The 23,448-nt window shown below is 31.8% G+C and overlaps 2 protein-coding genes across 2 annotated transcripts in view; one reads left to right on the plus strand and one right to left on the minus strand.

Moving 5' to 3' along the window:
• Positions 1–626: 626 nt before the first annotated feature.
• LOC143049287 (perlucin-like protein) lies at positions 627–4,769 on the plus strand. The gene is made up of 6 exons (XM_076222974.1): positions 627–718; positions 1,843–2,063; positions 2,372–2,445; positions 2,647–2,740; positions 4,012–4,236; positions 4,658–4,769. The coding sequence occupies exons 2-6, from the start codon at positions 1,844–1,846 to the stop codon at positions 4,666–4,668; spliced, it is 624 nt and encodes a 207-aa protein (XP_076079089.1). The 5' UTR covers positions 627–718; position 1,843; the 3' UTR covers positions 4,669–4,769.
• A 2,855-nt stretch (positions 4,770–7,624) lies between these two features.
• The window catches only part of LOC143048107 (major vault protein-like), a 29,367-nt gene continuing 13,543 nt past the window's right edge, over positions 7,625–23,448 (minus strand). The window contains exons 14-26 of the mRNA XM_076221558.1: positions 23,102–23,180; positions 22,517–22,573; positions 21,717–21,813; positions 20,916–20,995; positions 19,762–19,821; positions 17,745–17,823; positions 17,055–17,197; positions 15,509–15,609; positions 14,974–15,200; positions 13,539–13,603; positions 11,644–11,724; positions 11,185–11,265; positions 7,625–10,227 (exon numbers count right to left, since the gene is read on the minus strand). Coding sequence (XP_076077673.1) covers positions 10,114–10,227; positions 11,185–11,265; positions 11,644–11,724; positions 13,539–13,603; positions 14,974–15,200; positions 15,509–15,609; positions 17,055–17,197; positions 17,745–17,823; positions 19,762–19,821; positions 20,916–20,995; positions 21,717–21,813; positions 22,517–22,573; positions 23,102–23,180 — 1,264 coding nt within the window. The 3' untranslated portion in view covers positions 7,625–10,113. The remainder of the gene's footprint in view (positions 10,228–11,184; positions 11,266–11,643; positions 11,725–13,538; positions 13,604–14,973; positions 15,201–15,508; positions 15,610–17,054; positions 17,198–17,744; positions 17,824–19,761; positions 19,822–20,915; positions 20,996–21,716; positions 21,814–22,516; positions 22,574–23,101; positions 23,181–23,448) is intronic.

Here is a 23,448-nt window from a genome sequence, read left to right on the forward strand (position 1 = left end):
GTTGGGTTCCAATTTACAATACACAATGGAAAGAAATTGCAAGACACTCGCATAGAATAGTAAATACGGAGCCGATCATATTAGCACAAAATATTTATATGGACAGATTAGGTCAATCAGAAACATAAAATTGTTCAAAAAAAAATTGGAATATCATGGTTAAAAAACAGTTCACGGAACTTGAACTGGTTGACTTTGTAATACAAACACTAATATTAATAAAAAAAATATGTTTGTTGAAACATTCTTGTAAAGAATGTTTGATAAATATATTGATAAATGGAAAAGCATCGTTTATTCATCCTTTTCAAGACGGGCAAATGGGCGTAACAAGTTGAGAACATATAATATTTTAAGCAAGATTACGTACGTTGTTGAAAACTACTGCAAACTGTTGATGCCTTTTAGTGAAACTCCACCTTTGTGAAATTAAGATCTAAAAGGCTGGATTCTGGAAGGAATGGAAATTGGCGTAGACTGTGACATCGCTATTTTGAAGTGGAAAGATCTCATTGCGGTAGGAAAAGTTGAAATACTTGATTACGGTATGAAACTTCAAATCGTTTGTCGACAATTTATGATTGTGAATTTCCCTAGGAATGGGAAAAACCTTAAAAAATCTGTCTAATTTGTATATAAATACATACTAATATTTGATAACATATGCAGAAGGATTTTATTAACTAATAGAGAGAAAGTGGCGCCGAAATATTTGCAGGTTTGTTTCTAAATTGTATGACAGCTTTTTATTTGTTTTCGTTCAGTTGTTTTTCTTTCTATATAGATAAAATCAAAATTAAAACATTCATATTTATTTTTATTTAATAACATGAGTTGATGATTTTATAGTTTACTAAGATATCATTACTTGGATAACTTTCAGTTTAAAAATAAAAAGTGGTTTATTTCCGATGCTAAGTTTGGTAACAAAAATAAATCGGAAACCGACATGATAAAGATGCTTGATTTCTTAATTGACAAAATTTGTTATGCTTGGATGACGTGTTTTTCAACAAACAATCTACATTCTCTTGGGAACCAACTTTGTGCTTATTCTTTACAACATGTTCCTTTTGATGTAACGTATAGTTCAATTAACATACAGAACATACAATTATTGTAACCCCCCCCCCCCATACACAGACATTTATTTCCTGTATCAAGACAAACAATCCTGACGCTGTTTTCCTTTGATCTACCTGTTTTCTGAGGAGTTGGGTGTTTATGGTTGTTATGCAGTATCTCTGTATTTACTCTTAACCTGGTAAGGTATTTTGTTCAATTAACTTTACTCAATCATAAAGAAATGTATTTTGATTTAACTAGCAATGATAATTTTTGTATCAGAAATTTTCAAGATTTTTTAAAAATAAACAGACCGACTGAATTTTGTTGGTGATATTGATTACTGGTACAGTATAAAGACCAGGATTATCATTACTCTAAAATTTTGTATACAAAAAAAAAAAGAATGTGTAACTGAAAACACGAATTCCCCTGCACAAGCTTTGCAATGAATGTAAGTTGTACGTACGGACGGTCAAGAGTAACACTAAATGACCCCTACGGCGGGGCATACACGTAAATGTTCATTATGCTATCTTAATGCTGTTGATTTAAATTTGATAACATTGTTTTACCCTTCTTGTCTTGTTGCATTTACTTATTTAGCAAGTAAGAAGCACACTTTTTTTGTGGAAATAAGCAAAAAAAAAGAGCACTGTTTCATTATTTATGAGTTTGACTTTTTAAGGATGTTATTACTGTTTCTCTGTGTGTATGTTTTGATTGCTTCTTAGTTCATTCTTCATACAAAATGCACCATTCTTTACTTTTTTACAGAATGACTTCTGTCTTAATGGTTACATTCATTATGATGTGTATGGTATGTGAGACTGTTTTTTCGTTACCGTGTCTAACAAACAAATCCAAAGAAGATTTCATCAAAGCCAGAAAAGCATTAACCAACCTTGAAGATTTCCTAAAAAGCCAAGCAAGTGCTATCAACTCTAAAGTACAGGCTTTAGACACAGATTTGACATCGATGGAAGCGAATTTCAAAAGTGAGGATTTTTGTTTTGTTCTGCTTCGTAACTCTCTTCAAAGGAGAAAAAATAATTCATACTAATGTATTTTTTTAAATAGAGAATAAAACAACGAAATGAACGAATAATAAAAATTTGGTTAATGTGAGTCAGTTTCTCTGTTTCCACTACATTTGTACATGGCAGTACAAAAAAAAAACCGTTTGTGATATTTAACCAAAAAAATCATCCGAGTATTTGACATTGAAATGCTTGTCAGTTTTCTGTACTGCTTTATGCTTTTTTATTTAAATTGCTATTTAATATGAATTTGAAATATCATTCAGGGAGACAATGGAGAAAGTACAACAGCCACTGTTATTATATTGGGGATGACACGGTTATATGGACGGATGCAGAGGTAAACTTATGTCTATATTGTCACTGCAGTGTTTTATTTGCGGATAGAAAAACTTGAAAAAATATTTTCTATCCGCAATTTTTTTCAATTACGGATTAATGTTGTGTTTTTATTTGTTTGACTGTAAATGTTGCGTGAAATGTTTTTGTACAAATAGCAGAAATTATAGTTCCCATTTGAAAAACCATCTTAACTTTTTAGAGAACATGCCGGGAGATTGGAGGGTATTTAGCGAAGATAGATGATTCGTCAGAAAACAGTTGGATACAACAGCAACTAAAAAATGCCAGCATAAGTAAGTCGAGCATATCTAGTCATTTTTACAAATTGCCTGTTTACAAAACTTTAAATTGTTCGAAAAACTAAGGACTTTTTTTTTTTATCCCAGGCATAGATTCCCTTAGCCGTGTTTGGCACAACTTTTTGGAATTTTGGATCCTCAATGCTCTTCAACTTTTTACTTATTTGGCTTAATAAATATTTTGATATGAGCGTCATTGATGAGTCTTATTTAGACGAAATACGCGTCTGGCGTACTAAATTATAATATAGGAGGGTCTATGTTTATGTTGAGGGCATTTCTTATAACTTGAACCAATAGAGTAATAATAAAAGCATTTAGAACAGAAATCAATTGGTAGAGTCGTTTTAAAACAGAGCAGACATCAATCGACAACTGTATATTGTTGGAGATTGATTCATTATCTCTATATACACATTGTTGTTTTGCCTTTGTTGTTTTGCCTAGTTTTGCTGCTGTCTCATCGGCGGCTACGATCCCTTAAATTCTTTTATGTTTACCCTAAACTTTAAAAAAAAAAAATCCGTCTGAAGGATTGAACAGTTTTAGAACTGTATTGCATTGGCTAAGGACATATTTAAAGGTTAACTGCATATTTAAACAACTTAATATTGTCTGTTTTAGTCCGAATAAAGGGAGCAACCATTTAATTCAAGGGGGTAATGGTTTTTTTCTGAGTCAGAATTTTTTTTTCCTGTAAAGCGCGAACATTTTTTTTAGTTTTTCAATCAATCAAATTATTTCTTTTCAAATTTTAATATATCAGTACGGGAAAAATATGTGTATTCAGAATATTTTTATTGACCAGATGATTACCCACCAGAATTTTTCTTTACAAAAGATTTTGGATCAGAATATTTTGTAGTAATTAAACCCCCAGCCCTTTTCGAAGTTTTTTTTCGTTCGTTCCCTACGTACAAGCTTTAAACTTGTGATGTAATAGCTGAAAGTTTTATTGTTCAAAGTTGGTTATTGAAGAGAGATAAATAAAGGCAGCAGTCGTATACCGCTGTTCTAAACTCAGACATCGATAGAAAAAAATAAATCCGTGATAAGCCAGAGTTTGGGACTCAATGATACAGGAACGAGTATTCCAATCTATTTTTTTAAGAGACCCATGATGACATTTATATTGAGCAAGCTACTTTTGTTTGGAAAAAGTTTCTTCCTGTACGCTCAATACCAAAACATTTTTAGCCAAAATACATTAAAGTCTATGAATATTGTTGATAAGGATAATTATGTTTCCTTTCATCCTATTTAAGAAAATTATCACTGGCTGGGGTCAACAGATGTTGTCAATGGTGACTGGAGATGGATATATGATCAAACTCAGTTAAGTTACAAGAACTTTAATTCAGGAAGACCTTATCCAACCAGTAATGCATACTCCCACTCAAATAACTGTATTATGATGCACTACAGCAATGGTAACTGGTTAGACAATCCATGTTCGAGTTCCTTACCATATGTCTGTGAAAGTAATTTCTGTAAGTTTTATATAGATGGTTAAAGCTAACAGATAATAATATTGTTATAGTTTGTATTTTTTTGCTAGACACATATTCAGTGTTCCTTCTTTTTACATCAAATCTCGTTGGTAAATACATCCAAAATAGAATTAAAAAATATATGACAAAAAGTACTTCAAAATGACCATTTATTACTTTATTTCTTTTTTTCTCGAGCATTGATGAAAGTCGCGCAAGAAGCAAGACATGTGCTATTCTACTACCGTCATCGTTGTTGAGATCCATAGTTGTTGTAAACTGAAATGGTATTGTCGTATGGACAATTATCAATGCATGTTAATTATCATCGTTATCATTAATATATGTTTGACATAAGAATAACTATTGTTGTCAGGAATTTTAACTTCGTGATTAAATGTCCACCCTATTTTCATTTCAGGCTTCCAATAGAAATGTAGATGTTTCCTCAAAAAAACAGATGACAGATTAAAAAAAATATATTAAAGTATCACTACGGTGCATAATTCTGTTGTTGTGTTTATGAGGGGGGGGGGGGGCAATGACTGACCTAAAAGGGGGCGCTCCAGTCATGCTTCAGTGCTTCACTACATAATCAACCAAATTGTTCCCACGTAAGGGGGGCCCAGGCCCTCCAGCCCCCTCCCTGTATCCGTATACGGGCATGTTTTTTTATTGGTAATAAATGTAAAAATATTTTATTAAATTATGTGACATATTTTTCTATTAAATTTGAAAGAACTTCAAACAGGTGCAAATCTGCATTAAGGCTAACCTTTGGTTTTTGAACTACATATCCATGAATGGTCCCTAACATACCAAATAATAATAAAATGCCCCATTCAACAGACTAAACATTCTCGAAGTACACCTTTAACATTGGGGGCACACATTTCCATAACCCTGGTTAGTCCGCTTAGTCATGGGCACACTAACATTGCTGTCAACTGAATACAAATGATTTCATTTCAAGATAACGTAATCTCATTTTTGTCTATATATAAAAATTGAAAATTGAAATAAGGAATGTGTCAAAGAGACAACAACCCGACACCAATGGGTCTTCAATACAGCGAGAAAATCCCGCACTCAGAGGTGTGCTACAGTTGGCCCCTAAACAAAAATGTGTACCTGTTCAGTAATAATTCACGTCATACTAAACTCCGAAAGATATAAATGAACTTAAATTAAAAATCATACAAGATTAACAAAGGCAAGAGTCTCCTGACATGGGACAGGCGCAACTTAAATGCGGCGGGGTAAACCAAGTTTTCGGAAATCTCAACCCTCCCCTATACCTAGCCAGTATAGAAAAAAACAAACACACCACAATACGCATACTTTCTATAACTATGTCATGTACTAAATTTTTTTACTTTTAGAACACTTTTGATTTGATATGGTTGCTTAGTAGTGCTCGTTGTTTGATCTTTTGTTGAGTTTCCGTTATGAGATCAATAAGGCAGTGGAGCATACGAAACAATTAAACTATCTCTGCTCATAACTACCGGTATTTCTATGTTTCTCTAGAGTTAAACATTCGAAGAAGACTTCATTTTTATCATTAAGCTGAATAGTTACTTGGCAAAAAGCACCTACTCCTTCTTACGATGTTGACCAATTATTTATGCAAATTTGTCCTTTCTGTTTAGTTTTTTACTGCCACATGTTCTACATGTTTGGCATATATACATTATGTATCAACGGGTACTGATGAACCCCTCATAAAGATTAAGAAGTTTAAACCCGCTGTATTTCTTTGCACCTGTCAAAAGTTAGGAACCGGGTGTTCAGTGGTTGTCGTTTGTTGATGTAGTTCATAAGTGGTTCTCGTTCTTTGGATAGATTAGACTTTTGCATAGTTTCTCTGTTCAAATGGTTTTACACTAGACAATTTTGGGGCCCTTTATGGCTTGCTGTTCGGTGTGAGCAAAGGCTCTGTGTTGAAGGCTGTACTTTGACCTATGAAAGTTTACTTTTGCTAATTGTGACTTGGATGGATATTTGTCTTATTGGCACTCCTGCCACATTTTCTTACATCTATTTACAGTCATAGAATGTATTAAATGCCCCAAGGTCTACAGACTCTTTTTTTAGCAGCATTTCATCAGATCCAGCTAGCTATCTAGTATATAGTAAGTATGCATTTCTTCAATGATTTGCTTATGCATGTTCACAACAGAATGATTTAGAGCATTACATAATATATGGAAACCCGTCTTTTGTCTCTGTTTGTTTTGCTCACACATTTTGTCAATAGAATAGAATTTTACGCCACCTGTCATACAAGTGAGTTGTTTAGCTAACTATAAAACTAGGTTTCAATCTACCACTTTCTATAAAAGGAAATTCCTGTACCAAATCAGGAGTAAGAAAGTTGTTTTCCATTCTTTTGATGTGCTCAAGTTTTTGATCCTGCCATTTGTTTAGGGATTTTCTGGTTTGAATTTTCATTTTAATTCAGAATTATTTGTTTTTCTCACTTTTTTGTTTATGACCTGAATGCTGCTCTCTTTTAAGCTTCAGTTCTTTTTGTCTTTGGCACATTAGCCTATACTTCACATCTTCTTTTAATCATCTCATTAAGACTATTACACTGACAGTGGTTTACTTAATACTTTTAAACTTCTCTATCCAAGTTGTTAGGAGAATTACTAGAAATCACTAAATGAGTTTTACAACACCCAAAAATTGCTAGTTGATCGATAGTTAGTTTTTCCGGTTCCTCTTGCTATTTGATGGGTATTTTAACTTTGTAATATTTTCAACATTATTATCCAACATTGTTGGCAGTTTGGTAATGTTCTTTTATTTGGTCCCTTATTCCTAATATGACTTTGGAATCCTATACAGTTAAGTGATGCATGCATAAGTCACCCTGTCTTTCAATTGTAATACATTCTAGTTTATCTCATTTCAATTTAGCCTAAACAAAATCATGTCAATTTCTAGTCTAGTTTTGAACATTATGAGGTCATTTGATAATTTTTAAATCATATTTAAAATTGATAATGGCAGTAGGGAATGTGTTAAAGAGACAACAACCCGACCAAAGAGCAGTAAACAGTCCAAGCCACCAATGGGTCTAATATAGCGAGAAAATCCTGCATCCAGAGATGAGCTTAAATGTGTACTTGTTCAGTTGTTTATCTCACAAAATAAACTAGAGGAGGATTGTAATGTCAACCTATGTTCTCCATGTGACAGCCTCATTTGAATATGCATGATAGTTGTCTCTGGAAATTCAGCAAACAACCATTAAGCTTTCAATACATGTTGCAAGCTACATCAATGGATGAAGCCTATAAGTCAGACATATTAATTGATTAATCAAAAACTTGTGCTCCAAAAACCAAAAAAAAAATATTTGTATTTAAAGAAAACTAACTTTTTGAAACTACAAATATATTACTTTAATAAAAACATTTTTACAGTTTAAATTACAAATTGAACAGAATAAATATAAAATAGTATCACATTGTCTGTAGTACAGAAAAAATTGAAGATATTTTCTACAGTGATCATTGACCATTTTAACTGATACAGGCTTCATAATAGACCACTTTCGAGTTTGTCCTTCACCAGAAAAAACTCGTTAATTATGTGAGCCTTTATGACATCATTTACCAGATAGAGGGGATCGCCTGTATCCATGTACAATTTACATTCATCAAGTGTCTTATTGAACGTCATTGTGCATGATAAACTAGAAATAATATTTGTTTGGTAGGTACTTAATCACAATTCCCTAATGACATCAGATTTGATTGTCAATTATTAGAATTCTATTGGCCAAATAATTCATGCAATATAGCATCATAGTTTTCCAACCAATTGCTCAACATGGGAACGGAAGTGACGATGCCCCTAAACGCAAGAATGATGTTCACTAAAACCAAAGTTTTTGACGGAAATGCATCGAACTAGAAAGTTGTCTATTGACTATATGTAGACATGAAAAAGGCAATTTGGTCCTACCATTACAAGTGTATCTGGTGTCAAAATAATATACATTAACAAATTGTTTTATGAAGCTTCATAAATAATACAAAAAACATTATTGAAAAGTATGAACAAAAGAAAATAAGATAATCTAAAAAGATTCATTCACAAGAGTAAAATTACAAGTATAAAAACATAATATAAACAAACTATCACCAATACTTACAGCAGATAGCATTGAGTGTGTAGGAAATAGTAAAATCTTTGCTTAGCTTGTTTGTTAGCTGAACTTTGAAGTCATTACTAGGTTAAGTATACAACCATCATTTCGGAGTACTCTTGTCCTACAGACAGAAAGATTGGTTATCTCTTAGACTAGTCTACTCTTAAAGAAGGGTAGTTTACCTAACCTAATAATGACTTCATGGTTCAGCTAGCAAGCAAGCTGACCAAAGATATTACCTTTACTTACACACTCAATGCATTCTGCTGTATAACAAATAAACATACATATTCTGCTAAAAAATCAATGCAAAAGATCTCAAGATTATTTTTAGATATACAGTATTTTGACATGTATTATACACACTTTTTTTTTTACTTTTTATTAATAGTTACAGTAGAATCTGACTAAATCAAACAAAACATACATTTGTCAATAAAAAAATTTGTGTCAGGACAAATACCTTGAACATTCTGTGATATTTACACAAAATCCCAAGTCCCCATTATGTTTGTTTAGACTTCACTTCATATGAAAACTACCAGTCATCTGTTAATGCTAAATGTTAAAAAGCCTATTTAGCTATATATAGCAATTGACTCTTAACCTGATATTGGCTGGTTAGTTTTGGATGATGAAAACATGAAAAAATCAACAGATAACTGACGCTAAGTGATGGTAGCAGCCTATATAAACACAGAGGCTCTTGATCAAGTTAGCTTAAAATTGCACAATTAGACTTGCTGTTGCCTTTAATTATCTACTTCTCGGTCATGGCTATACAATGTACTTTTTTAAATGTTATCTGAGGAAAGGTAAAATATAAAATAATGGAACAAAATGTACATATATTCTACAAAAATATATTAATTGGTACTTGTTAATATATATTATTGTTAAAATAAGACAATCAATAAAATTAACTGTGACCAAAACACTAATTCTATTTTTTATTCCATACAAAGAGTAGGTCTAGGACTTAGTGGACTATAGGAAATGGTAAAAACCCTGTTATGACTAGATTTTACTTAAGTATTGTTTTGAGTTTTTAATCATTACATTGTTACTCAATCTCATGTAGGTATACTTAATACCTGGTCAGGATTTGAATTTGATCATGTACTTGTTAAAATGTTATTCAGATATTGAAGTACACATTGCTCAGATAAAACAACTTGCTTCCTTAACTTTTACCTTAGATTTAACTGCCTTCAACATGAACAATTTGGTTTAAATATCAGATATCATTTTCAGTAGCTTTTCTTAATATCAAAATAGTATTGTCCACACATATTAAAACTAGTTAATTATTACATTATTTGCATAAAAACAATCAGTTCATTTCAAATTTTACATAAAATGTCTGTTGTTTTCTAGTCCTATATTACTTTTGAAACTTAAATTAATGCCAATACTACAATATTTTTCTGAACTGTGTATAAAAAACTCACAAAAACTAACAAAAATTTCCCCTATACAAACAAAGTTGTAATTTGAAAATATATGAGGAAACAAAAGTTTGGTGAAAAATAAACAAACGTGTAAAGTATATGTGCTTGTATTGCAAAAATAAAATGCATTTGTGTTGTACTTCAACTAATATTATAAAAATAGTCATTCTTTTCTTAGGCTTTTTTGTTTTTAACTATATCTTTTCCAATATAACCACAGTAATTTCATCACAGTTATTTTAGCCATCACAGACTTGTTCGCTATTGTCCCTGTTTAGAACCAATAAGACCATGGGCAGTATCAAACAGGTTGATGGGTGTAGTTCCATCAGTCACTAACACACTCTGTATGCCAAGACCTTGCAATAGATTGGCCTGAAAAGGAAATAGATCAAATTTAATATCAAATAGCATTTGTGATATGTAAAAATTTATCTCTGTACTTTTAGGTATTTTAGTCGATTTCCTTATAGGAATATGAATAAAACTTAATTCATTATGCAAAATTAAACTTTCAGTATGTTAAAATTTGTGAGTTATCATTTGTTTATCGATATTGATAATTTTTACAAGAACCAATGGATTATTGTGGAACTATAAGTTGTATTCAGTTGTCCATAGCATTGAGTTAAGAAAGCTAGCCACTATTCAGTTGCCCCAGACTAGTAGAATGTTTTTCCGACCAATTAGTATTTACAAAACTTTGTTAAGACACTTAAGAAAAATGTCAAAATATTGGTCTTCAGACTATTGGTTGGATATGTTTTTGTACAGACTTCTGTAACATACAAAACTAAATAGGGAATGTGTTATAACTCAAGAACTGTAAAAGTGAAGCTACCAAAATTTGTACTTGATCTAAGTTTTGTGGTAGCAAGCATTGTGGATAGGTTTCATAATGTTTGGTTGAGGCAAACTTAAGTTAGAGAATGGAAACAAAAAATTCAGCAATTTTTTCACTTGATAAGGGGCATTACTGTAGACAATAAAAAATGACACCACAGAAATTATGACTTGACATGTGTTTTGTGGTAATAAACAATGTTAATAAGTTTCATAAAATTTTGTTGTGGCAAACTAGAGTTGGAGAACAGAAACCAATTTCAGGATGTACAAGGGTAAAACTTAATGCCTCCTCCACTACAGTTTGCTTAAAAAACATATTGTCTAGATCTAAGAAAACTAAAAACTTATTAAAATCCAATTACAACTTATAAATAGATCATGTTCTTCCAGATAAAAGTATCAATAAGGACACATCCAACTGATTTAGAGAAGAGGTGATTGTCATTGTATAATAATGTCTACCCTAACTATAAATGAGTTACTCACTTGAGCCTTGGGTCCTGCTATTGACATAGTTTCTATTGTTTTTATTCCTAATGTCTCAACCATAGACTTGAATTTCTTCACCTAAAAATTTGTAGAAATATTTCCAATTATTAAAGGATTTAGGAATGCGTACAATATATTTTTTTGACACAAAACTTTCAAAAAAAAAAAAAGAAAGGCAAATCAGTTTCTTAACACTATTATTTGGTATTTATTTTATCTTTCTGAAAACAAACTTTCATATAAATTCTTTCACAAAAATACAAATTTGATTATATAAACGTGTAATGAATGTTTAATACTGTGTTTTTAGAGAAATTATTGAATAAAAAAAAATCTTTTATCTTTTTTACAATGAGCCATATATTATTGGTTTATAATGATCTAATAGGTAATATCTCAAGTCCTCATTAAACTAGGTTGTTTTATATGATCAGTATAATATTAAACTATCTTTACCTCAATGTCTGCTCTTCCTTTTTCTAAATCCAATTCCATTCTGTTAAGTTCTTTTTGATATGAAAGCTCCTGTGCTCTCAACTGTAAATTTTAATGAAGAATTAATAACAATCAATTACAGAATGCTAAAAACAAATGAGTACTACAAATAGAGTGAAGATAGATTAATTTTAATTGAAATTTCAAAGACTTTAATTCCATTTGAAAAGGATTTCTATTAATTTCAAAGACTTTAATTCCATTTGAAAAAGATTTCTATTCACTTATACAAAGTTATTGTACGAAAACCAAGAAGAATGCTTATTTGGGCCCTTTTAGGGCCCCTAATTCCTTAACTGTTCAGACCAAAAATCCAAGAATCATTCCTAACCTTCCTATTGTGGTCATTAACCTTGGGTTTAAATTTGATAGATTTCTATTTACTTATACTTAAGTTATTGTGCGAAAACCAAGAAAAATGCTTATTTGGGCCCTTTTTTGGCCCCTTATTCCTATTAGGACCACAACTCCCAAAATCGATCCCAACCTTTCTTAAGTGGTATTGAACCTTGTTTTAACAAATTATAAACCTTGTTTTAACAAATTATAGAGATCCATTCACTAAAACTAAAGTTATTGTCCGGAAACTAAATGCGTCTTTGGACGACTACCACAACATCATACCATTATACGACACAAAAATAACAAGAATGTGTCCATAGTACACCGATGCCCCACTCGCATTATCATTTTCTATGTTCAGTAGACCGTGAAATTGGGGTCAAAACTCTAATTTGGCAATTAAATTAGAAAGATCATATCATAGGGAACATGTGTACTAAGTTTGAAGTTGATTGGACTTCAACTTCATCAAAAACTACCTTGACCAAAAATTTAACCTGAAACTTGCACTATTATTTTCTATGTTCAGTGGACCGTGAAATTGGGGTCAAAAGTCTAATTTGGCAATTAAATTAGAAAGATCATATCATAGGGAACATGTTTATTTAGTTTGAAGTTGATTGGACTTTAACTTTATCAAAAACTACCTTGACCAAAAAATTTAACCTGAAACTTGCACTATTATATTCTATGTTCAGTGGACTGTGAAATTGGGGTCAAAAGTCTAATTTGGCAATTAAATTAGAAAGATCATATCATAGGGAACATGTGTACTAAGTTTAAAGTTGATTGGACTTCAACTTCATCAAAAACTACCTTGACCAAAAACTTTAACCAGAACGAACGGGACGACAGACAGATGAACGGATGGACGGACGGACAGACCAGAAAACATAATGCCCCTCTACTATCGTAGGTGGGGCATAAAAATAAATTGTATATTTAACTTCTTATTATAGATAAGCATGGACACATCTTCAGGTCCCAATAAATTCAAGACATTTTGATAAATTGCTGCACTACCAGTGTATGATATATAAAAAAGAAGATGTGGTATGATTGCCAATGATATGCATGTCATGAGCAATCAATATTAAAGTATGTTTAAAAGAATTATGAACAAGAATGTGACCATAGTACACAGATGCTACCACTCGCACTATCATTTACTATGTTCAATGGACTGTGAAATTGGGGTCAAAACTGTAATTTGGCATTAAAATTAGAAAAATCATATCACAGGGACCATGTATAAAAAAATTCAAGTAGATTTGTCTTCAACTTCAGCAAAAACTACCTCGACCATAAACTTTCTTGGAGCAGGACAGATGACTGGACGGAAGAACGGACTGATGCACAGACCAGAAAACATAATGCCCATAAATGTTTGTAATAATATCATAAATATTAAAAGTTTACGGGTTCTTAGGATTATGAACAAAGTGAAAAAATACTTAACATTTAATAAATTCTTAATAGTTTGATCTTTTTTCAAAAATAATCTATAAACTTACCAAGCCCTGAGTTTCAAGTTTGGCCATGTGTTCAATTTCCTCTGCTTCAGCCTTTAACTTGGCAGCTGTAATACAGATTTTAAGCATAAGCATTGTATGGAATAACGTTAAAATCTTGAGTTCATTTCAGACAATTTTAATGATATGTATATTGTATTTTGATAAAAACAAGCAAATGTCTTTTTATCGTCACCAACTAAACTATGGGTCGCCATATTCTGGTTGGACAAAGTTATATTTTTAGGCAAAGAACAATCAACTGTATCTATCATAAGATTGTGTTCTGTTTAACATGACTGCTGTAGGGTTTGTAGGGTTGGTTTACAGAACTGCTGATAGTTTGGAAGGATCAATTCAAATATATTTTTGGCCTCAGGGGTCAAGAAATTTTAATTGTTTATTTACATTACTAGCTTGTCACCACTGAGGTTATGAATTTAAACTCTGTATGTAGCAGTTTGTCTGACTACAATCTAAATTGACTAGGATTGCCTGTTATTGTGTCAAAGGTTGTGGTTATCTACAGATTCCTCCCCAAATAAAAAATGGCTGCCAAAATATAGCTAAGAGAGCTGAAGGTCATGTTAAATACCAACAATCAATTGATCATATAATATTCATTTTATTTTTTTATTCAAATGTGTTCAACTTTGCCTTTTTATTACATTGAAGTTATGAAACTCCAAATAACATTAAACAGATAAAAGAATTATCCAATCCAATTAAGTTTAAGGGCTTTTTTTCTTGGCTTTTTTATTAAGCTTGTGTTTGACTTACATTCTATTTCACTTTCACACTCTATCAGCATTCTCTCAGCCTGTACTTGTGTTTGACTTACATTCTATTTCACTTTCACACTCTATCAGCTTTCTCTCAGCCTGTGCTTGTAACTTGCCTTCTGTTTGACTTACATTCTATTTCACTTCCACTATATAAGCATTTTCTCAGCCTGTGCTTGTGACTCGCCTTGTGTTTGACTTACATTCTATTTCACTTTCACTATATTAGCTTTCTCTCAGCCTGTGCTTGTGACTCGCCTTGTGTTTTACTTACATTCTATTTCACTTTCACTATATTAGCTTTCTCTCAGCCTGTGCTTGTGACTCGCCTTGTGTTTTACTTACATTCTATTTCACTTTCATATTCTATCAGCATTCTCTCAGCCTGTGCTTGTGACTCGGCTTGTGTTTGACTTACATTCTATTTCACTTTCACACAGCATTCTCTCAGCCTCTGCTTATGTTTGACTTACATTCTATTTCACTTTCACACTCTATTAGCATTCTCTCAGCCTGTACTTGTGTTTGACTTACATTCTATTTCACTTTAACACTCTATTAGCATTCTCTCAGCCTGTACTTGTGTTTGACTTACATTCTATTTCACTTTCATATTCTATCAGCATTCTCTCAGCCTCTGCTTGTGTTTGACTTACATTCTATTTCACTTTCACACTCTATTAGCATTCTCTCAGCCTGTGCTTGTGACTCAGCTTTAGCTTGACCAGTAGATTCCACGGCCGCAGTGATAGCTTGTAATTCTAATAACTTTGTCTTTTCTTTCTCAGAATCCATTTCATTAAGCAATTTCTGTCGTTCAAGTTGACCTCTGGCTATTTGTTCATTTCTGCTAGCTTCGTGGGATGCTGAGGCTTCTATTGATCTATGAAAAACATATACACATATAAACCAATATGGTTTAACGTTTGTGAAAAGATCAGTTATAAAATGTCAAAATTCAAACATTAGCATACATAGCAGCATAACCACACACCTTTATAAAATTGAATTCAGGATTTATGTATAAAACTATTATATCTAATAATAAAGAAGATGTGGTATCATTGAATTAGTTCACATGTTAAACTTATTTTTTTTAAAGAAGAGTAAGAACTCTAAAGTTGTTTTCAATGCCTTTGTCTAATGAATGTTTCCCCACATATTTATGAAGATGTATATAACAGGACTTACTTTGTAGATATTTCTATAGCTAACTGTACAGATTTACTTAAACTGTCTCTCATCTTAGCATCAACTGGTTCAATAGACTGGATATCTACACTGCTGATTACCTGTAAATACAATAATAGTAGAGTTATATCTATTTTTCAACTATGATACTAATGTGGATTCATTTATTTTCATGGGTACCAATTATTGTGGATTAAGGAAAACTTCCTTTTTCTTGGATATTTGATTTTGTGGTATTGTCAATTTCTTCATACAATCCTATTTCAAATTTGTTATTCTTTGAAACATTTAAATTCGTAGCTCAACAGTACCCACAAAATCCACTAAATTTAGTATCTGACGAATAATAATGAATCCACATGCACAGAAGAACAATTAGAGGAAAGTGATGGGAGCCATCACAGAGGGCCCTGCAAGAGTTAACAATTTAATTGTGGTGGAAATAAGAAGTTATCAGTGTTATTCTATTTAAAAGTATAGCTTATACATACTGAAGGAAGAAATTTTCTGATGCAACACTTACTCATCCCAAAGGGATTAGACAAAGTTTTTGACCATGACTTTCAATGTATGTTTTTTTTTCTAGAACATAACATGTTCAAATAATGGTGAATAATGCCAACTAAACTTACAAAACTCCAAGGGGATTGAAAGTTTGGGAGAGACAAACACACAGACAGACACAAAGATCTTCTGCTGGGCCCTATTTGTCCCAATCAAAATTAATAGTGAATTTAACAAAGGGTTATAATTCTTATATGATTTGCATATCTATAAATACTTGAAGTAGATTGGTCAATTAGGATTTTTCTCTTAGTTTACACTTCGATAAACCATGTTTCCGAAACTACTTTCGTAATCTATTCATGCGCGATACACATTTTGCAGGGATACTGGGATTTTCGGCAAATTGAGATTTTAAAAAATAAATGCATAACAGTTGTTTCTAATCTAATGCATATATAACAAAACATAACTAAAATAAATGCACTAAAGCTTCGAAAATGTATAAAAATAAAATCAAAATAAAATTCCGCGAAACTTCATGAAGGATTTGGCGAATTTACGTCACGGCAAAAAACGACGTCATATATGAATGAAATCTTTCAAGGGAATGCTTATTTCGTTACGTGTACGCTTCAAATTCGGATAATATCTCATTAAAATGAAGTTTTGGAGGTAGGTGCTATTTTATTTTAGATTTTGTTGCATTTATCAAACATTTATGGATTTTAGAAAGTCAATATGGCGGTCAACTCCTTAGATACGACCTGTCAGTTGTGAGTGTGATGGTGATTACAGTAGCCTTTTACACAAAAAATGTTAATAAATATCGAGAATATTTGTCTTCAGAATTATAAGGATTAAACACATTTTTTCTAGAGGTTATTGATGTGTAAACCGGGGCTCTTACTCACAAACTTTACATAAAAGTCCTTTGGACTTTCATTCAGTTTGTGAGTTAATCGCCCCGGTTTACACATCAATAACCTCTAGAAAAAATGTGTTTAATCCTATATTACAGACTAATGCATATGAATCTTACCAAATTATTGGCCTCAAATGTCAGAGGAATATTAAGATTGCCTTCTTGATCCACACCAAACACAGCTGTTTGTATAATCATTGCTGAGTGTTTGTGGAATTCATCAAATGGCACATGTGCTACTTGTCCTCTGATACGACCACCTAAAAACAATAATTAAGTATACTTATCTACTGAATAAATCTAAGATAAAAAAATAAACAATATAAAACAATTTCTAAGAAACTATTGTATGGTAGTCCAATAAATTATGACATCTTGAAAGGCTAAATATTATTTTTCTTTGAAGCCTTACATCGACAGAAAGGTGTCAAAGCGATAATTTAAAATAGCCCTTTAAGTCATCATAATTATTTGGACTACTGTATGGGATATTTTCTCATTTCTCTATAATCTAAACTGTCAAACAACAAAAGAAAGTCTGACTGTGCAGAAAGTCCTCAATATTAAAGCAGTGTATCTGATAATAATCCAAAATCCTGAGCTACATCACAGAAAAGATTTCAGTCATTTAGTTTTGGTGCAAAACTCATATTTCTCAAATAATTCACACAAAAAAAACCATTTGGATATTTCTCATTTGATCAAAAAAAATTCTGATGGCATACAGAAAGGGTTGTTAATTGGTATGTTATTCATTTTATAAATAAAGAGTATAAGAAATCTGTCTGAGGTCCTAATAATACAAACCAATTTTTCTACAGGCAAATCCAATAAAGTCCCCTACTGAGAATATTTTGGCTTCACTTTCAACATCCCCTTTTTCATACTGTAACAGAAAATATATCATTAGGTTTAGAATATTTGTTTGTAAATTTTACTTTGAATCCATGATATTTATTTCTTACTTTCAATTTATTTTTTAGTGCCCAATTTAAATATAAATGTAAATCTAAATGGAAAACAAGAGGCTCTCAAGAGCCTGAATCGCTCACCTGGTAAACAATGCCTTATTGAACATATTGAACCATGCCAGGCAAACATGTACAGCTAACAATTCTTCAATATTACAAATATATATGACTTACTGTTTATAAATAAAGAAAATGAGACCAAAACACAAACACTTAAAACTTAGCAATGGACTGTGCAAATGAGGTCAAGTTCAAATAAAACCTGCGTAACCGACATATAGATCATAAAATATTTTCATACACCAAATATAGTTGACCTAATGCATAAAGTATTAAAAAAATAGACCAAAACTAAAAAAGTTAACTTTGACCACTGAATTATGAAAATGAGGTCAAGGTTAGATGACACCTGTCAGCTAGACATTCAGGGCTGATAGATCTTGACCTAATGAACATTTTTACCCCATGTCAGATTTGCTCTAAATGCTTTCGTTTTTGAGATATAAGCCAAAAACTGCATTTGACCCCTATGTTCTATTTAAAGTAAGGGCGGCCATGTTTTTTGACGGATCAAAAATCGAAGCACACACTTTGTGCAGGATAATATAAGGAACTATCATGCTAAGTTTCATCCAAATCCATTCAGTAGTTTCAGAGGAGAAGATTTTTTAAAGTTAGCAAATATGATGAACAAATTGTAGAAAATTGTCATTAAAGGACATTTACCCCTTAAGGGGTCAATTGATAATTTTGGTCATATTAACCTATTTGTAGATCTTACTTTGCTGATCATTTTTGCTGTTTACAGTTTATCTTTATCTATAATGATATTCAAGATAATGACCAAAAACTGCAAAATTTCCTTAAAATTACCAATTAAGTGGCAGCAACCCAACAATGGTTTGTTTGATTCGTCTGAAAATTTCAGGGCTGATAGATCTTGACCTAATGAACATTTTTACCCATGTCAGATTTGCTCTAAATGCTTTCGTTTTTGAGATATAAGCCAAAAACTGCATTTGACCCCTATGTTCTATTTAAAGTAAGGGCGGCCATGTTTTTTGACGTATCAAAAATCGAAGCACACACTTTGTGCAGGATAATCTAAGGAACTATCATGCTAAGTTTCATCCAAATCTATTCAGTAGTTTCAGAGGAGAAGATTTTTTAAAGTTAGCAAATATGATGAACAAATTGTGAAAAATTGTCATTTAAGGACATTTACCCGTTAAGGGGTCAATTGACAATTTTGGTCATATTAACCTATTTGTAGATCTTACTTTGCTGATCATTTTTGCTGTTTACAGTTTATCTTCATCTATAATAATATTCAAGATAATGACCAAAAACTGCAAAATTTCCTTAAAATTACCAATTAAGTGGCAGCAACCCAACAATGGTTTGTTTGATTCATCTGAAAATTTCTGGGCTGATAGATCTTGACCTAATGAACATTTTTACCCCATGTCAGATTTGCTCTAAATGCTTCCGTTTTTGAGATATAAGCCAAAAACTGCATTTGACCCCTATATTCTATTTTAAGTAACGGCGGCCATGTTTTTTGACGGATCAAAAATCGAAGCACACACTTTGTGCAGGATAATCTAAGGAACAATCATTTTAAGTTTCATTCAAATCCATTCAGTAGTTTCAGAGGAGAAGATGTTTGAAAAATTGTTAACGACGACGACGACGACAACGGCGGACGCCAAGTGATGAGAAAAGCTCACATGGCCTTTTAGGCCAGGTGAGCTAAAAAAATTCTTTAAAATATATATTTAGTTTTATTGTAATATGACTATACATGTATCAAGCATACAAACTTCTTAATTTGCTAAAAATATGTACCGTACCTCAAAATGGTTGTTGAAAGCTAACTGCAGTCTTAGTCTCGCATGATCTGATGTTTCTACCTATAATCAAATATATCATAAAATTATACCACTAGAAAATCTTTCAGTCGGGTATTTTAAATTCTACATAAATGCATTCTGCATCATTATGCAGGTAGAAAATACAAGTATACTACAATGCATCATTACTAAGAAACTACATCATTTTATCTTTGTATCAATTATCTTATTGATAATATTGGTTAATTTGAAAATCAGTCAAAGTATTTTTATTTTGCTCTACACAAGAACAAAAACAAGGAAGATGTACTAAAGATCATTAAAAGATGTTGTAAAGGGTATAAACTTTTATAGTGTAAAAGAGAAAAGGTGTGAACCTTTATGGTGTGAAAGAAAAATAATGTGACCCTTCAATGTGTAAAAGAGAAAGGATGTGAACTATAACGGTGTAAAAAAGAAAGAATGTGAACCTTTATGGTGTAAAAAAGACAAGATGTGAACCTTTATGGTGTAAAACAGAAACTGTGTGAACCTTCAAAGGTGTAAAACAGAAACTGTGTGAACCTTTATGGTGTAAAACAGAATCTGTGTGAACCTTCAAGGTGTAAAACAGAAACTGTGTGAACCCTTATGGTGTAAAATAGAAACTGTGTGAATCTTTATTGTGCAAAAGGGAAAGTGTGTGAACCTTTATGGTGTAAAAGAGAAACTGTGTGAATCTTTATGGTGTAAAACAGAAACTGTGTGAACCTTTATGGTGTAAAACAGAATCTGTGTGAACCTTCAAGGTGTAAAACAGAAACTGTGTGAACCCTTATGGTGTAAAATAGAAACTGTGTAAATCTTTATGGTGCAAAATAGAAACTGTGTAAATCTTTATGGTGCAAAAGAGAAACTGTGTGAATCTTTATGGTGCAAAAGGGAAACTGTGTGAATCTTTATGGTGTAAATGAGAAAGTGTTTTAACCTTCATGGTGTAAAAGAGAAAGAGTGTGAACCTTTATGGTGTGAGAGAGAAACGGTACAAATCTTTATGGTGCAAAAGAGAAGGAATGTGAACCTGTTTGGTGTAAAATAGAAACTGTGTGAACCTTTATGGTATAAATAGAAACTGTGTGAATCTTTATGGTATAGTTTTAAAGAAAACTGTTTACCTCAATGATATCAGTGATAAAGTCTGGTCCTAACATTAAACATAGTGATCTCATAGCATCACATTTCTTTGGTTTACCAGCTAAAAATAAAGAAAACATGTTTCATAGAAAGCAATAAAACAATCAAAGTGCTTGTAAGCACAGAAGAGTAAAGATTGCATTCATTTAACAGAGGGAAGTAAAATCAAATACTGCATAGTCAATAAACCAATGGTTGTAGTTGATTCCACTACAATTCTGGACAATGGGAGATAACTCTTATTTTTAAAATGACTTTAACAATGACATCATTTATATTTTAGAACAGATATTAGATTCCTGTACCTTGTTAAAGTAATGTAATTTTCTTGACAGGTGTAACAAGGTTTTGTAACTTAAATATCTGAGCATATATTACATTGATAAATTTCTTGAAATGTTCTTGGAGTAGAAATATAGAATGTTATGATCAATGCACTATTTTTTGTGTATCAAACGTTAGTGATAAGCCTTGGAAGATATCGAGTCAATCTTTACCCAAAAAACTATAAGAACCTGTTATTCCATTTAAATTTTTCCTGGATGTATATTTTTGGTTTCTTTTTGAGCATCAAAAAAATCCATGTATCAAAATAACATATGTTTATGAAATAGAAACATAAAATGTTCTTGGATTGTTAACATTTCCTTTTGTTTTTACTGAAACTCTTCTGCAACAAAAGTCTAACAATCATTTTCAAACTGATTTTTTTACTCTTGAGTTTTCCCATATGATGCTAGTCCAGTCATATTTGTAATCACAATATCAATAATATGACCTACCACTTAAACTCAGAACATTAAAGTTTTCATGTGGTCCTAAGATGACAAGATCTGGTCCAAATACTACTCTGGCTGTTTTTTCTAAATAGTTGTAAACCTGCAAAAAATAATGTTTAGCTTAAACAATTTTCATTTTTATTTTGTTATAATGTGTATTCCGAAGCATCATTACAACATGACAAACATTGTTCAACTAACTGTACATTTGCTTGCTTGTTTGCAGTCTTTTGCAAATCTCAATAAATGAATCTGTAAGCTTACGGCTAACTAATGATAACACTCCCCGCTAAAAGTATAAGGTAAACAGGAAGTACTGATGAATCTGAAATTGTATCGCAGGGTATAGCTGACTCATATAAACCCTGAAACCAAATTTCAGAAATCCTTGTAAAAACCAAAGAAAGATGCGACAAAAAATATTCATGTGATGGACAGTGGGACTGAGGGATTGATGGATGGACTGACAGAGGTACACCAGTATTCTCCCACTTTTTTGTATAAAAAAATGCTTGTAATTTAGGCTGTTTAACGTATTCAATTATCAAAATATAAATTATTAACAAGATAACGGACAGGCAGACTAGTTTATAATAGATGGTGGTTACATTTACCCATACTTCTTTAACATGGATAAAAAAAAGAGTAAAACTTTCCTTCTTCCTGTCAACTTTATTGGACTTAATAAATCCAACAATAAGTTTCCATAAAATGTGCATTCACAACTCTATATAGTGAATCTTTAAATTATAACTGAAAGAGGGAAAAAATGTTTTTTTGTGCCACACTATACTAGTATTTACCTGTACTGCTGTATTTCCTGGACATCTGTAGGTTATAACTCTGGTTTTATCTCGACCCTAAAATATAAAAGTATAAATTATACTTCACTATATCTCAAAATTATACTAACATAGATAAATGTAAATTTTCTTCTTTTAATGTTTTATTAATGGTAAACAATTTGCACATTCTGATTGTGCAACAAGTCATTTCCCCCCAAAAGATACGATAATATTTCATGACCATTTAAATATTCTTAATCAAGTAATAGAAGTTCCTGTGTATGTTTCTTGCACAAATGTTGGAATGTCAACCTATGTATATTTTCCTTTCTTGCTTCATCAAGTTAGTAAACTCTATAGAAGCTACGGTGCTTGGATCTCCACATTGAAGAGAGTTCAAGTGCTACCATTGGTCAAAAATAATGTATTCGGAATGGATGTAATTTTTATCAACCAATAGATGGCACAACATTGTCATCACACATGTTGGCTTAATCTATCAAGGGTGGAGAGGAGGGGAGGGGATTGTAACCCCTGGCTAGCACAGATGACTTTTTCAAAGATTTAAATTACAAATTATGATTTACAACATTTTCTAATTACCTTCAGCATCTGAGGATCAATACTCTGTTCAAAGTATGCAATCTTTCTGATGTCTCCTGACCCATCACCACCACCTTGTCTGGACAAAGGGAAATGAAAAGTGATTGATAAAATAGGTTACACTAACTTCCTAAATACATATACTTTATATAATTTTTACCCAAAAAAAATAGAGAGCAATATGACTATATTTCGCATAAGCAAACCCCGGAAAGGTTGTGGTGAAGTTATTTCATGCAAAGGTTTGCAATATCTATTTAACTTGTTTTTTGTTTGTTCTTGAAGCTAGTTATTCAACTTGTTATGTGCATGTAGGTAAACAAATTCAATTCTATCTGATGATTAAA

The sequence above is a fragment of the Mytilus galloprovincialis genome, chromosome 10 (assembly GCF_965363235.1).
Source record: "Mytilus galloprovincialis chromosome 10, xbMytGall1.hap1.1, whole genome shotgun sequence".
In the NCBI taxonomy this organism is placed as follows: domain Eukaryota; kingdom Metazoa; phylum Mollusca; class Bivalvia; order Mytilida; family Mytilidae; genus Mytilus; species Mytilus galloprovincialis.

Coding starts and splice junctions, on each gene's coding strand:
- LOC143049287 (XM_076222974.1), top strand. CDS start 1,844: ATGACTTCTGTCTTAATGGTTACATTCATTATGATGTGTATGGTATGT. Junction 2,064..2,371: donor GATGGAAGCGAATTTCAAAA/GTGAGGATTTTT, acceptor AATATCATTCAG/GGAGACAATGGAGAAAGTAC. Junction 2,741..4,011: donor ACTAAAAAATGCCAGCATAA/GTAAGTCGAGCA, acceptor ATCCTATTTAAG/AAAATTATCACTGGCTGGGG.